Genomic DNA, 16641 nt, shown 5'->3' on the forward strand with positions numbered 1-16641 from the left:
TTTATTTTGTGTTTACTTATTTACACTGTGGTTATGTATTGTATATGTTTGATGCACATATTTGTACATATTTCTTATACTTCTCATTTCTTAATTCATATTTGTATTATTTATTTATATTACTCTACATATTTTGTGTATATGGCAGCATATGTATGTAATTTGACCTTTACATACTCCCTTATTTCTATTATTCTTGTATTATAATGTCCCAGTTTCTCAGCAGGGATCAATCAAGTGTTCCTGATTGTGAGTCAGGACAGCGAGGGTGAGGTCACAGGACTGAACACCTGTTTTAGGTTGGAATGCTTCCACTGACACTTAGCCGAGTAGACTGGAGATGGTTACATCTGATGTCAGTGAGGCTGTGGCTATTTCCTGGAAGTAGTACATATCAGTGCAGGCCGAGTACAAACTGAACTCATAAATGATCAGTAGAAAAGATTTGTTTTCCACACGTGATGGAAGGTCTGATAAGCCCAACTGTTGACGTACACATGTGACTTCAGCAAAGAGAACTGATGGATGTTAATGATCTTTCCTTACACAGTGAAATGTGAGGACACAAGGTAAAAGTAATCCATTTAGACATGAAAGTGCATGTAAGCACACACAGTGGATTAGTTAACCTAACCCCATTAGGCCTCTTCTTCTCTACAACAGGTGAAACAGAGCAGCTTCTTTCTCTATGCAGCAGTTACCACTCAGAGGTCCACCAATCAAACCAATAGATATTATAGATACGTACACACGTGGACAAAATCGTTGGTACCCTTCCGTTAAAGAAAGAAAAACCCACAATGGTTACTGAAATAACTTGAAACTGACAAAAGTAATAATAAATAAAAATTTACTGAAAATTAACTAATGAAAATCAGACATTGCTTTTGAATTGTGGGTCAACATTATCTTTTTAAAAAACAAACCAAGGAAACTGGCCTGGACAAAAATGATGGTACCCTTAACTTAATATTTTGTTGCACAATCTTTTGAGGCAATCACTGCAATCAAGTGATTTCTGTAACTCTCAATGAGACTTCTGCACCTGTCGACAGGTATTTTGGCCCACTCCTCGTGAGCAAACTGCTCTAGTTGTCTCAGGTTTGAAGGGTGCCTTCTCCAGACTGCATGTTTCAGCTCCTTCCACAGATGTTCAATAGGATTTAGATCAGGGCTCATAGAAGGCCACTTCAGAATAGTCCAATGTTTTGTTCTTAGCCATTCTTGGGTGTTTTTAGCTGTGTTTTGGGTCATTATCCTGTTTGAGGACCCATGACCTGCAACTGAGACCAAGCATTCTGACACTGGGCAGCACATTTCGCTCCAGAATGCCTTGATAGTCTTAAGATTTCATTGTACCCTGCACAGATTCAAGACACCCTGTGCCAGATGCAGCAAAGCAGCCCCAGAACATAACCGAGCCTCCTCCATGTTTCACATTAGGTACAGTGTTCTTTTCTTTGTATGCTTCATTTTTGCGTCTGTGAACATAAAGCTGATGTGACTTGCCAAAAAGCTCCAGTTTTGTCTCATCTGTCCAAAGGACATTCTCCCAGAAGCTTTGTGGCTTGTCAATATGCATTTTGGCAAATTCCAGTCTCGCTTTTTTATGATTTGGTGTCCTCCTGGGTCGTCTTCCATTAAGTCCACTTTGGTGACGGATGGTGCGATCTGACACTGATGTACCTTGACCTTGGAGTTCACCTCTAATCTCTTTGGAAGTTGTTCTGGGCTCTTTGGTTACCATTCGTATTATCCGTCTCTTCAATTTGTCATCAATTTTCCTCTTGCGGCCACGTCCAGGGAGGTTGGCTACAGTCCCATGGACCTTAAACTTCTGAATAATATGTGCAACTGTAGTCACAAGAACCTCAAGCTGCTTGGAGATGGTCTTATAGCCTTTACCTTTAACATGAAGGTCTATCATTTTATTTCTAATCTCCTGAGATAACTCTATCTTTAGCTTTCTGTGCACCATGTTCAGTGTGGAACACACCATGATACCAAACAGCACAGTGAGACTGACTGATTACAAGTTTGAAGACATCTGTGATGCTATTTACAGGACACACCTTAGTTTAACATGTCCCTATGGTCAAATTATTTTCAATCTTTTCTAGGAGTACCATAATTTTTGTCCAGGTCTGTTTCATTAGTTTGTTTTTTAAAATGATTCTGTTGAACCACAATTCAAAAGCAATGTCTGATTTTCATTAGTTCATTTTCAGTAAATTTTTATTTATTATTACTTTTGTCAGTTTCAAGTTATTTCAGTGACCATTGTGGGTTTTTCTTTCTTTAACGGAAGGGTACCAACAATTTTGTCCACGTGTGTGTACGGACATCATTTAGAGAAACAGAAGAACCAGATGTCAGGTACCTATCCTTTGTTAAAGGACTCGGATCGGGTCATCCCTAACTTCCATGCTCAAAATATGAACATTTGAACTGGTGTTAAAAGGAAGTATATCTGAAGCAGCTCATTTAGATGACACTGACCATGGTTTGACAACTTATATTTCGCACTGCATTAGGCTACACAGTGTTATCTGTTTACCCTGTTGAACAGTCTACATGGTCTACATAATAAAAGTCTAGATAATCATACAAACCAATTTAATGTACAAGGACCACCAAATGGACGCCAAGAATAAACTACTTTAAGAAATAACCATTATTACAAAATGTTAACTCAGTTCTTCTCAAAACATTTTTAGTAATGTAATAAAAAAGAGTATATTATCATTATAGTGAAGTAACAGTTAATTTGCATATTGTATAAAATGAAAATAGACTGAGTTCATGAGGAGATCTGTGTGAGTGTCCCTACTCCCCCTGATAGACTTTAAATCAGGAGCCACAGCAAACATTTCATCCATCTGTTCTATCTGATCTATTTGAACTGCACAGGCTACAGTTGGTCCTGACTGGGGTCCCCAGGACCCTGACACATTGCTCTTTTTAAGAAGCGCTAATTAAAACAGAAAACAATTGTATGAAGTCATCAGGAATAAAGTGATTGACAAAGTCAATGACATGAAAAATAGGAATGATAGAATAAAGCAGCTGTGACATGACAAAGAGTGGAGGTCTGGGGTTTGAGGGGGCCAGCTGGTAGGATGAGGGTTCATTATTGAATGAATGTAATAACAATGCTATCGATCAATATTAGATTTAAAGTAATGAATTCAGTATTTTGTATTCATCCAGATACCAAAACAGAGCGGCTAGACTGCTGCTAACACTCACAATACCTGGAGCCCAACTTCAGACAATAAATTGAGATTACAAATTATGGATTAAAAAAGCAGTTGTTTGGATTGTAAAGTACATGTGCACGTATGGAACCAGTAAGGTTCTCTCACTAACACGCAGTAGTACTTCATTAACCTGAACTGATTCTAACTGTCTATACTTGAGCAGGCGCTGCAGTAAAAACACACCACTCACCCTCATCACTGTCCCATGGGCTCTTACGTAAGGAGTCACAGTCTGAGCGACAGGGCGACACTGGAGGCAGGTTGGGGGCCACGCTGCACACCACCACCCCCCTTCTGGTGCTTCCTGACAGGATCCTTGGTGACTCTGGGTGAAAGGTGCTCATCTCTGTATGCTCCACACAGCGCCCATCCACCATCTTCTCCAGCGTGGAGCGCGGGTCTCCTTGGAAACAGGGCGTGTATGCCATGGGTCTCACAGGGACCTGTGGAGGTCCCATCATCCCAACCCCTCCCACCATGGTGGGCTCTGAGTACAGGTTGAGAGGGTCCCCGGATGTGCAGTGCAGGGTCTTAAACTGAACCCCGTTGGCCTTGTTGAGGAGCGCTGCGGTGGCCGGGTCCTGGACCAGAGACAGGTTGTTCCGCGAGTAGTTCTTCTGGAAAACCTTCTTGCGGAAAGCGATGAAGAGGATGATGAGGGTGATGATGACAAAAAGCACCACAGCGATCCCGATCAGCTCCTCTTTACCGACCACGGTGTGACCCGCCTGCATGTCGGGGACGACGACGGGCCGCAGGCCACAGCGCTGGCCCACGAAGCCCGCTGTGCAGTTACAGTAGAAGGAACCGTGAGTGTTGACGCAGACGCCGCCGTTCTCACACTCGCCCTCCGGATTACTACGGTCACATTCGTTCACATCTTCCTCACAGCTGCAGGATGGAGGGATGGAGGAAAGAGGAGAAGAGACTGGTGTGAGATAAATAACTTCTGACTGCTGAATGCTCCCAGATGGATTGTTTTCCAAGAGAGAGATGAAATGCACTGCGGATAGATTTCAGAAAAAGTAGTCCCTGTGTGGGCTCCCCCTAACACCGTCCCTTTGTCTTTAACATGATCAGGCTGCTGTGTGCACTTTGTTCTGCCATTTAGCTTGAAACTAATTCAAAGAGAGTGTAAGGTGACTGGTGGAGGCTAGAAAGGACACCTCTTACTCACCAACTCCAGTGTTTTAACAGTTTAATGTCATTTACACATCGGTGGCTCAGTCATTACAAACTCCACAAAGCCACTAAACTGGATCTTCTTTCTTTTAGAGATCCCAAAGTTCCTAAAGATAACAAATCTGTTGAATTTGGAGGAAATATGAATACAATAAGACATCTAGAGAGTTCGATACACTGTGATGATACACTATATACAGTATACCGTCAGACCATGTGGAATAAGATGAATATTCTGCACGTGTGTAAATTTCAAGTCAATTGGACTTACGGTGTGAGGGGCGTGGCCTTTCCAAAATCACGTTTTTGGGCGTTAATTACAGCGCCACCATGTGGCCGATTAATGTCATATTTCTTGAGAAGCATTTGCACATCATTTCTAGTTATTGTGCCAAGTTTCATGTTTATAGCTCACTCCAGCTCACGGCAATTTGAGCCGCGGGAATAAGACAACAAATAATAAATCAGCACAAATTTAGAAGGGTTGTGCCGCTCCTGGAGCCTCCCACATGAATCCTGGCTGGTCTCTGCGTGCGTCTTCTTAAAGGAATAGTTCAACAGTTTGTGAGCAAACTGAGGATTTAACTGAAGATAGTCAGGCTGCGTGGCGTACTGTTGCTATGGTTGTAAGGAGAGGGACGCAGACAGCTGCACTGAAGACCTACTGTAGAAAACATGAGCACGTTTCAAGGTGCACAGTAGGTGGAGGACCAGAGACATGATGCAGATCTCAATGGTTGTCTGTCTCTATGTGTCAGTCCTATGATAGTCTGGAGACCTGTCCAGGGTGTACCCAATGTCAGCTGGGATCGGCTCCAGCTGACAGTGGAGGTGATGCATCTGTGGCTCAGGAGGTAGAGCGGTCGTCCACTAATCAGAAGGACAATGGTTTGATCCCCTTGGCCAGGATACTGAACCCCAACGTTGTGAGTGAGGAACAGGCTGAGTCTGTCATGGCAGCCTGCCACCAGCGGAGGAATAAAACACTGACTCTATATGAATGCAGCCCATTCACTATTTAATGGGATCTCATAGTTGTTGTTTTATTAGCATCCTTCAGTTCCTCTGATTAACCCACAGATCCCACTGACAGTACTTTAAGGGATTATGTCCTCTGTAGACTTTCAGTTCAGGTTTGTGTGTTTGGAAGGGAACTCACGTCAGACTCTTGAAGCCTCTCCTGCAGCTGCAGAGGAAGGCGTTGCCGATGGGCTTACATGTGCCACCGTTCTGACAGGGGTTGGGTACGCACGCCGTTATCTCCATCTCACAGCGCCCTCCGGTGTACTGGGGGTTACAGCTGCATGAGAACCCTGAGACACACAGACAGACAGACAGAGAGACAGACAGACAGACAGACAGACAGACAGACAGACAGAGAGACAGACAGACAGACAGATAGACAGAGAGACAGACAGACAGACAGACACACAGACAGACAGACAGAGAGACAGACAGACAGACAGACAGACAGACAGATAGACAGAGAGACAGACAGACAGACAGATAGACAGAGAGACAGACAGACAGACAGACAGACACACAGACAGACAGACAGAGAGACAGACAGACAGACAGACAGACAGAGAGACAGACAGACAGAGAGACAGACAGACAGAGAGAGAGAGAGACAGTCAGTGGTTTAGTGTTTACAGCGCTGCATGGCCAAACACACACTAACCTATGAAATCAGTGAGTACAACCACACAGCACAATTGAACCAAATTGTTAAACTAAAGTTTTTTATACAAAATATAATGAAGACACTAAATGTATTTGCTGTTCCTCACCACCAGAGGGCAGGCTGCTGCACGTGGCTCCGTTACGACAGGGCTGCTGCAGGCAGGCGTCAGGATACAGGATGCAGCCCAGCTTCAGCTCCGTCAGTCCCACCACCTCCGCGTACCGCGAGCGCTTGTTCTGCAGCGGCAGCTCGTTGTTGTTCAGCGTGACCGAGTCCAGGCAGCCCTGGAAACCCTCCAGCACCCGCGGGTCCTTCTGGGAGTCCATGAGGCTGCGAGAGTTGGGGGGCTGCACCTTCGGGGAGAAGGGTCAGAAATTCATTCATCAGGCTACAAAGATACCCTCAAGATTTACACACACACACGCGCGCGCGCGCACGCACGCACACACACATGCACAATATTTGTGAGAACTCTCAGGTAAGTCATGCCTTTTCTTTCTCCAAACATTAAGTAAGGGATAATGTACAGCGAGCCGGTCGTTGTTGTAAAAGAATCCCAGACAGGGCGATGCTGCAGGCTGCAGTTTATTACACGGTTACTTACTGAAGATATCAATATTTTGACGCAAAAACAGTCCGCCAGAGTCCGACATCAGAGCTGTGCCCATAGCAATGGTCTGCTATACATAGCAACGGTCTGCTATACACAGCAACGGTCTGCTACACATAGCAACGGTCTGCTACACATAGCAACAGTCTGTTATACGTAGCAACAGTCTGCTATACATAGCAACGGTCTACTATATGTAGCAACGGTCTGTTATACATAGCAACGGTCTACTATATGTAGCAACGGTCTGTTATACGTAGCAACGGTCTGCTACACATAGCAACGGTCTGTTATACATAGCAACGGTCTGCTTCACATAGCAACAGTCTGTTATACGTAGCAGCGGTCTGCTATACATAGCAACAGTCTGTTATACGTAGCAACGGTCTGCTATACATAGCAACAGTCTGTTATACGTAGCAACGGTCTGCTATACATAGCAACAGTCTGTTATACGTAGCAACGGTCTGCTATACATAGCAACAGTTTGTTATACGTAGCAACGGTCTGCTATACATAGCAACAGTCTGTTATACGTAGCAACGGTCCGTTATATATAGCAACGGTCTACTATATGTAGCAACGGTCTGTTATACTTAGCAACGGTCTGTTATACATAGCAACAGTCTACTATATGTAGCAACGGTCTGTTATACGTAGCAACGGCCTGTTATACATAGCAACGGTCTGTTATACATAGCAACGGTCTACTATATGTAGCAACGGTCTGTTATACGTAGCAACGGCCTGTTATACATAGCAACGGTCTACTATATGTAGCAACGGTCTGTTATACATAACAACGGTCTGTTATACGTAGCAACGGTCTGCTACACATAGCAACAGTCTGTTATACGTAGCAACGGTCTGCTACACATCGCAACAGTCTGTTATACGTAGCAACGGTCCGTTATATATAGCAACGGTCTACTATATGTAGCAACGGTCTGCTATACGTAGCAACGGTCTGTTATACATAGCAACGGTCTACTCTATGTAGCAACGGTCTGCTATACGTAGCAACGGTCTGTTATACATAGCAACGGTCTACTATATGTAGCAACGGTCTGTTATACGTAGCAACGGTCTGTTATACATAGCAACGGTCTACTATATGTAGCAACGGTCTGTTATACGTAGCAACGGTCTGTTATACATAGCAACGGTCTGTTATACATAGCAACGGTCTGCTGTACATAGCAACGGATAATTATGATGCATAATGTGTAATAATTGCTGGGTCTGTATAAATATGCAGAACAAATAAGCTGGTAAATATAAAGAGCTGTAAATGTTGTTGTAGATTGTTAGTTTGATGAGAGAAGTGTGTGTGGAACAGGGTGTAACTCTAGAACAGATTGTTAGTTTGAAGAGAGAAGTGTGTGTGGAACAGGGTGTAACTCTAGAACAGATTGTTAGTTTGAAGAGAGAAGTGTGTGTGGAACAGGGTGTAACTCTAGAACAGATTGTTAGTTTGAAGAGAGAAGTGTGTGTGGAACAGGGTGTAACTCTAGAACAGATTGTTTCACATCCTGTAGACATTACAACCTGTTCCACATCTGAACCACATCTTTATATCCAAACCACTTCTTTTGGAAGCCAAAACAACCATGTGTTTTAGCTAGAGGCCATCATCTTCATCAGTGTTGATGATGAAGATGGCCTCTAGTGCCGTGCACCACTGTGCATTTGGAGCTGTGCGCGCTGCTACTTCCCATTGACCATCTGAAACCCTTGTGGCAGCTACAGCTACTCATGGACTGACCAGAGCTCCAAAGTAGACGGTTCTGTCTGGAGCAAGCGGTTGCATGAACGGAGGTCCACGGCGTTGCTCTACGTAGCTGTCGTCCAGCGCCAGGCTGCTGAAGTTCCGGTTCAGTTCCAGAGCCACCGTATGCCAGCTGCCATCATTGATACGACGGCCGGAGATGCCCAACATGTCGGGACTGTCACCGCCTGCACTGCCGAGGCCACAGGCCAGCTGGAACCACAGCTTCCCCTCCTCCAACTGCACAAACACACACACACACACACGCACACGCACACGCACACGCACACGCACACACACACGCACACGCACACGCACACAACTTTAATGTTGCACAGTATATCTCATCAGGCAGTTCATTAAATGTCTTCTATCAAACTGTCATACAAACAGTTCAGGATCATATTTATGGAAAGTGTGTATTAAAGCTGCAGTAGGCAGAATATTTTTGTATTATATATATTTTGTTTCTGGCATCATTGAGCTAAAACCTCCATAATAACCTTTCAGCATATTGTAATTGAAGTGTTCTGAGAGAAAACTAGACTTCTGTTCCTCCTCATGGCTCTGTTTTCAGGCTTTAGAACATTCCTATTGGCTGTGCTCCGGTCATGTGACCGGAACTTGGCGTTCCTTCACCAGATCTCAACATGGCTGCCGCGTCACAAACTTTCTCATTTCAGGTGTGTACCTTGAGCTCAGTGTGTGTGTGTGTACCTTGAGCACGGTGCAGGGCTCAGTGTGTGTGCGTGTGTGTGTGTGTGTGTGTGTGTGTGTGTGTGTGTACTTTGAGCACGGTGCAGGGCTCAGTGTGTGTGTGTGTGTGTGTATGTGTGTGTGTACCTTGAGCACGGTGCAGGGCTCAGTGTGTGCGCGTGTGTGTGTGTGTCTGTACCTTGAGGACGGTGCAGGGCTCAGTGTGTGTGCGTGTGTGTGTGTGCGCGTGTGTGTGTGTGCGCGTGTGTGTGTGTGTGTGTGTGTACCTTGAGGACGGTGCAGGGCTCAGTGTGTGTGTACATAATGATGCCTCTGCTCTGCAGCGTTCGGATTCTCAGGCTGAGTTTCAGCTCCGTCTGCAGCCGGTCCGTCAGTCGGTACTTGATGTAGCTGTTACCTGAGAAACTCAGAGACGAATGGCCTGTACCCCCCCGCCCCCACCGGACACATGGTTACTGAATCACAGTCCAGAGCACATGACACTGTAAGCACGTACAACATGTTATTGCATGTATTATTTACATACATGAAATGATGATAATTTAGTGTCTCACACCTGCACACTCTCCCAGTTTGCCTGGAGGACACTGGCATGCGTAGCGCCCCCTGGAGGCCTCGATAGAAACACACTGCATGTCTGCTGGACACGGCTGGTCCTCACACTGTTCTGACAGGACAGCACAGGAGGCATCTGCACACACACACACACACACACCAGGACAGAAAGAAAATACACTTGTACTACCATGAAGAACATGACAGCCTTAAAATAGAAAGAAAAACAGAGGAAATATAAAAAAAGTGTTTGCAATATTATCCGTATTTATAATAAACTGTATAATAAACCATTTCAGCCCTGGTTCCTTTAGCTCAATGAGCATTTCATCCATCAATCTCTGTGAAAGGATGAAGCGTATTCTTTGGGTTTACCGTCCATATTCAAATGAGCATCCACTACAGCACTTTGCAGCTTTGCAATTTTCTTTTAACAATTATTTTACCACCAACACTCACTTATATTTTCCAGTTTTCTAGCCGTAACCTGTGCCGTCTCTGTCCTGCTGTTATTAAGACATGTCCGAGCTAACCAGCTAACTGCACCCCCTCCATTTCTTTTCCATTTTCTTTTATTGAGCCGCGACAGTTAGGCTGTGAAAGTCGAGGGCTTCTGGGAAATTGTGTTTGTTAAAGGCCACTAAAAACAGAAATAATAAATAAAATACAATACTGAATTTTTTTTTTTTTAAACTATCGTGCTTATCAATACATATGAAGCGAGCAACACAGCATCTAATCTCTACAACCAGATATCCCCATATGAATGTAGAACCTGTAGCAACGGGCCCAGATTTTGGTACCGTAAGAGTTCTGGTTTCCTTTTGAAGTCCGAGTAGTATCGACCAATCATTTTGGAGCGGGCTTTGGTTGAATGCAGGTAATCAGTCAGTATAGAGAGCAAAGAGGACAAACTCATTGGCTGGAATGTAATGTGGGAACCATCGTCTGGTGATCATTTGGCTTTTTAAAAACAACGTTCCAGGCTGGTTAATGGTGAAACAATCCCGTCGTAGACGTCTTCTCTCAACTCTAACTCCAGTCTTACGTCTCAAGTTGCTAATTGGACTGTAAACAATGAGCCCGGATATTTGCTGGCTACACGGAACCACAGAAATATTGGTGGTTGCCCCCAGAAACGAAGTCAGTGTCTGACGGACCGTTAGCCGACGGGTTCTGGGACTGCTCACTGTTGAGGCTCTGGTCCAGGAATGACTTTTTTACTTTTGGAACAAAATACTGAAGTTCACTTATAAGTTTCACTTATGCCGTGTCTTACAGAACTACCCAAATATATGAACAATGTGTGCCTGTGCACATTTACTAGATACTATCACTCACCATTGCATGTGCAGCGCGATGTCCGGTGGAAGCGTGGTGAGACGAAGCTGACCCGTGGCGTGCTGTATGTAGCCAGGCTGTGTGAGTCCAAGATGATGCTCTGTTCGCACTGCGCCCCGCGACACTCCAGCCCCGAGCAGTTCTTATCTAGGATAGCTGACACTCTGAGGACCTCCTCCAGCTGCCGGCGTGATGCACTGAGTTTCTGGGTGAGGTAAGCCGCCTTGTAGTACCCACCCCTTGCTGTTTCCACGGCAACGAGCATGTCCAGCTGTTGCGTTCCGCCGACTGGCTGCAGACTGAGCAGGTGCAGTGTGTCCTGCTGCTGCGATGCAGCTGCCTGCTGCAGAACCTTCAACACACTCTTCAGGTGCAACGCCACAAAGTCCCGCGGTGCCACGCTCTCAAAGCGTACCGTCACTGCCTCACGCAGCATCTCTGGTGTCGCCTGCTCCACATGCACGCTCACGGGCACGGGCACAGCGAAGCGGCCGTCACTAACGCTGGCGTTGAGGGAGTACCTGCCTGCATCCAACCCGCCCAGGGCGATGATCTTTCCGTCACGAGGACTGATCTTAAAGAGACTGCGCTGGGCTGGGGGGGCATGGCCAAAGGTCAGCGCATCATATGGGTCAGCATCGGTGGCGTGCAGTTGGCCAATCACACCACCAGGAAACTCGTCCTCCATAGTGACGATATGAACTTCCAGTGGCAACGCCACAGGCCGGTGAAGGCTCTCCTCAATAACCCTGACAGTGAGCATGGAGGAGGAGGAGAGACGAGGCTTCCCCGAGTCGCTCACCTGGGACAACGGGGACAGAACAGACAGGACATAATGAAAGGACAAGGGGACAGGAGCATTCCTCCTGGTAACATCTTCTTCTCATCACATTCACATCTTTGGTCAGGAAGTTCATTAAGGCTGCATTCATCAAATCGGGCATTGCGGCGAAAAGGCTAGTCCTCTCTTTCATTTCAATGTGTGTTGAAGGTACAGTAGTGTGTTTATCTGTGGTACTGGGGACCGCAGGGATGCTGAAAACAACCCCAGCGGCCTGCGGCAAAAAGCTGAAACAGAATCAACACAACCCAGCGTCACGCTGCGGTGACCAATCCCATAACCGGAGCCAGGAGGGAACAAAGACATTAATCTTTGTGCAGTTGCTTGGCGTTAGTGGGCCATTAATAGGTGACACTCCCTCACCGCTGCACAACCCTGCGCTAATCGCCACAGCGCTTGATTTGGTGTGAATGCAGTTTAACGCAGATTAGAGCACTCATCTGTAGAGGTGGGTTAACAGTTACATTTACTCCATTACATGTCAATTTAAATGAGTAAATTGTACCTGTTGGAGTAGTTTAAATGCAGCATATACTCTTTATTCTTACTTGGGTAGATTTTTAGAGGAAAATTATATGCTAATTTATTTATTATTTTATGCATTTTATGTATTTTATGCATTCCCTTAAGAGGCTGGTGGTCTGCTGATCTTATGTCAGATGAGACAAAGTAAACTTGGACACACTTTTTTTCTTTTTTACAAAGTAAAAACACTCAGGAAATACTGGCAAACATAAAGAAAGAATTCTGTTCTAAAAGACAGATACTGGAATAATATGCACTTGTCAACCTCACATTAGCTTGTGCTGAACTCTGTCCTCCATCTCTTACTGTGCAGCTGCTTTCAGAAGGTATTGCTTCACTGTCATTCTGCTCAAATCTGAAACAGTAGTACCAGAAAGAAAACTAACTACCTACAAGAGTATTGCAAAGTTTGACATCAGTGAGCGCTTCCATTTGTCCAGAATGGACACATTGTGATGGCTGTTGCTAAAGGCTGTCGTTGTGAACAGTTCATTCAGACTTCTTGTTACACAGCAGCTCTGCATGTGTGATGTTAAACAGCAGTTGGACTCTACCTGTATCAGAATAACATATTCAGTAGCCAGGTCCCTCCTGAACACCTGATTGGCCACCAGTGTTCCATCCTTCTCCAGCACAAACTCTCCGCCTTCATTTCCTGACAGGATGCGGAAGTCAAAGGGCTGTCCGTTGTGGGACGAGTCCTGATCAATGACGGACAACTGCAGGATGCTGGTGCCGATCGGCTTGTTTTCCTGGGGAGGGGACATACCATTAGAAAGAGCTAGCTGTTTGGGGATACATTATGTATTCAACTTGAACTGAATCGTCATTTCAATTTGAGTTAATATTAGCACCTGGTCATATAATCATCATGGTCACTGGTATTGGAACTAACCCTGCCCCTCCCTGTGGAGATACCACTTTAGTCAGTTCCTCCAGGAAAATGCGATGGCAAGATTGCAGTTTGGTTGACTTCAACGAATCCCTGCATTATTACATTTTGTGCAGTCCTTCCAATTTCTACTTGCAGTTTCCTTGCACTTTGATCTACTATCCCTCCACTGCAACTCAGCACACAACCTCTGTCCAGGGAAACAGAAGGAGGGAACTGTGTACCAAAAAGACTGTCACTTTGGAGGATGTCCACTTGATTAGTCTCACTCAGACCACTGAAGCCTCACATTGGCTTCAAATAGCATTTGGAATACATTTTTGCCCAGAATGAGGACTGTTGGATTCGTCCCCATCACTTACACTGACACGGCTTTAGGAAGGCCTCTCTTAAAAGACAGTATGAATGTGCTGATGGACACCTGACTATTGTTTTATGACACACTCTAACTGGACTTCCTGGATCATATTTCATTGTCTCAGCAGTAATTAAACCCCACCAACGCCCAAAGACTCAATTCAATGAAATTTATTTGTATAGCGTTAAGTTATCTGGAGATTCTTCAGACTAAAACATTCCTTATCTTCTAAACTGAACTTGAAGCTCGGGGACACACCATAGTAGCTGACAGGCATAGTCAGGTCATAGAGGAGGATGAACCACATTCATCCTCATGGCTTCCTACCTACAGACCGCCAGCTACTAACTATAACAGGAACTACCAGGAACCACTTTACCCACCAAAATAAAACATTCTACACTGATATGTATATGTATATATACGTGTGTATATGTGTATATGCACTATACAAATACTAAAAGAATCCCTCTCAATCATCCCTGATTCCCCTCTAGCAGTGTGATTCTGCAGACACTGCAGTCCTCTGCTGCATTTTCTCTTTAATTCTTATTTTGCTATACTCGGGATGCTGCTGGGCTTCAGCCAACAGCCATTGGGCCCCACGTGGGGGTGTAACACCAGCCAATAACAGCACACAGGGTGTGCAGCCTGTTCAGGTGACCAAATACAACCGCTGTGTCACGCCCCTCGGCTTCTGATACCGAGGCACAAGTCCCTCTTTAGCTCTGTCAGATACAAAACAGTGGTATTTGATGGATGAGAACGGGTTGTGTTATTATGTGCATGTGTTCCAGTGAGCCCTGCTCCTCTCTGAGCTGTGAGTGCAGCTCTGATCGCTGTGTGGTGGAAGGTTGATGAGAGCAGCGCTGAGCCACAGCCAGCAGACTAACCCTAACCCTAACCCTAACCCTAACTCTAACCCTAACCCTAACCCTAACCCTAACCCGGCTGCATTCATTCACTGTCTGGAAACTGACTGAGCCTCAGCAGGCAGACTAACCCTAACTCTAACCCTAACCCTAACCCTAACCCGGCTGCGTTCATTCACCGTCTGGAAACTGACTGAGCCACAGCAGGCAGACTAAAGAGTTGTGAGGAGTTGTGAGGATTTGTGAGGAGGTGTGAGGAGGTGTGAGGAGTTGTGAGGAGGTGTGAGGAGTTGTGAGGAGGTGTGAGGAGGTGTGAGGAGGTGTTAGGAGTTGTGAGGAGGTGTGAGGAGTTGTGAGGAGTTGTGAGGAGGTGTGAGGAGGTGTGAGGAGGTGTGAGGAGGTGTTAGGAGTTGTGAGGAGGTGTGAGGAGTTGTGAGGAGTTGTGAGGAGGTGTGAGGAGTGTGAGGAGGTGTGAGTAGTTGTGAGGAGGTGTGAGGAGGTGTTAGGAGTTGTGAGGAGTTGTGAGGAGGTGTGAGGAGTGTGAGGAGGTGTGAGTAGTTGTGAGGAGGTGTGAGGAGGTGTTAGGAGTTGTGAGGAGTTGTGAGGAGGTGTGAGGAGTGTGAGGAGGTGTGAGTAGTTGTGAGGAGGTGTTAGGAGTTGTGAGGAGGTGTGAGGAGTTGTGAGGAGTTGTGAGGAGGTGTGAGGAGGTGTGAGGAGGTGTTAGGAGTTGTGAGGAGTTGTGAGGAGGTGTGAGGAGTGTGAGGAGGTGTGAGTAGTTGTGAGGAGGTGTGAGGAGGTGTGAGGAGGTGTTAGGAGTTGTGAGGAGTTGTGAGGAGGTGTGAGGAGTGTGAGGAGGTGTGAGTAGTTGTGAGGAGGTGTTAGGAGTTGTGAGGAGGTGTGAGGAGTTGTGAGGAGTTGTGAGGAGGTGTGAGGAGGTGTTAGGAGTTGTGAGGAGTTGTGAGGAGGTGTTAGGAGTTGTGAGGAGGTGTTAGGAGGTGTTAGGAGTTGTGAGGAGGTGTGAGGAGTTGTGAGGAGTTGTGAGAAGGTGTGAGGAGGTGTTAGGAGTTGTGAGGAGCTTCGAGGAGTTGTGAGGAGGTGTGAGGAGGTGTTAGGAGTTGTGAGGAGTTGTGAGGAGTGTGAGGAGGTGTGAGTAGTTGTGAGGAGGTGTGAGGAGGTGTGAGGAGGTGTTAGGAGTTGTGAGGAGTTGTGAGGAGTGTGAGGAGGTGTGAGTAGTTGTGAGGAGGTGTGAGGAGGTGTGAGGAGGTGTTAGGAGTTGTGAGGAGGTGTGAGGAGTGTGAGGAGGTGTGAGGAGTTGTGAGGAGTTGTGAGGAGTTGTAAGGAGGTGTGAGGAGTGTGAGGAGGTGTGAGGAGTTGTGAGGAGTTGTGAGGAGTTGTGAGTAGTTGTGAGGAGGTGTGAGGAGGTGTTAGGAGTTGTGAGGAGTTGTGAGGAGGTATGAGGAGGTGTGAGGAGGTGTTAGGAGTTGTGAGGAGGTGTGAGGAGTGTGAGGAGGTGTGAGGAGGTGTGAGGAGTTGTGAGGAGGTGTGAGGAGTGTGAGGAGGTGTGAGAAGGTGTGAGGAGGTGTTAGGAGTTGTGAGGAGCTTCGAGGAGTTGTGAGGAGGTGTGAGGAGGTGTGAGTAGTTGTGAGGAGGTGTTAGGAGTTGTGAGGAGGTGTGAGGAGTTGTGAGGAGTTGTGAGGAAGTGTGAGGAGGTGTGAGGAGGTGTTAGGAGTTGTGAGGAGTTGTGAGGAGGTGTTAGGAGTTGTGAGGAGGTGTTAGGAGGTGTTAGGAGTTGTGAGGAGGTGTGAGGAGTTGTGAGGAGTTGTGAGAAGGTGTGAGGAGGTGTTAGGAGTTGTGAGGAGCTTCGAGGAGTTGTGAGGAGGTATGAGGAGGTGTTAGGAGTTGTGAGGAGTTGTGAGGAGTGTGAGGAGGTGTGAGTAGTTGTGAGGAGGTGTGAGGAGGTGTGAGGAGGTGTTAGGAGTTGTGAGGAGGTGTGAGGAGTGTGAGGAGGTGTGAGTAGTTGTGAGGAGGTGTTAGGA

At 46.1% G+C, this 16641-nt stretch overlaps 1 protein-coding gene across 5 annotated transcripts in view; it reads right to left on the bottom strand.

The window, feature by feature from the left end:
- The window catches only part of fat3a (FAT atypical cadherin 3a), a 242315-nt gene that overhangs the window by 9634 nt on the left and 216040 nt on the right, over positions 1 to 16641 (bottom strand). For all 5 annotated transcript variants that reach the window (XR_005207505.1, XM_037774476.1, XM_037774472.1 and 2 more), the window contains 8 exons: positions 13038 to 13235; positions 11118 to 11919; positions 9778 to 9912; positions 9488 to 9642; positions 8502 to 8744; positions 6233 to 6479; positions 5602 to 5755; positions 3451 to 4151 (listed from right to left, as the gene is read on the bottom strand). Coding sequence is in view for 4 of the 5 variants with exons in the window: in XM_037774476.1 (XP_037630404.1) it covers positions 3451 to 4151; positions 5602 to 5755; positions 6233 to 6479; positions 8502 to 8744; positions 9488 to 9642; positions 9778 to 9912; positions 11118 to 11919; positions 13038 to 13235 (2635 nt within the window). In the remaining variant the exon portion in view is untranslated. The remainder of the gene's footprint in view (positions 1 to 3450; positions 4152 to 5601; positions 5756 to 6232; positions 6480 to 8501; positions 8745 to 9487; positions 9643 to 9777; positions 9913 to 11117; positions 11920 to 13037; positions 13236 to 16641) is intronic.

Source organism: Sebastes umbrosus, chromosome 7 (assembly GCF_015220745.1).
Source record: "Sebastes umbrosus isolate fSebUmb1 chromosome 7, fSebUmb1.pri, whole genome shotgun sequence".
Taxonomy (NCBI): domain Eukaryota; kingdom Metazoa; phylum Chordata; class Actinopteri; order Perciformes; family Sebastidae; genus Sebastes; species Sebastes umbrosus.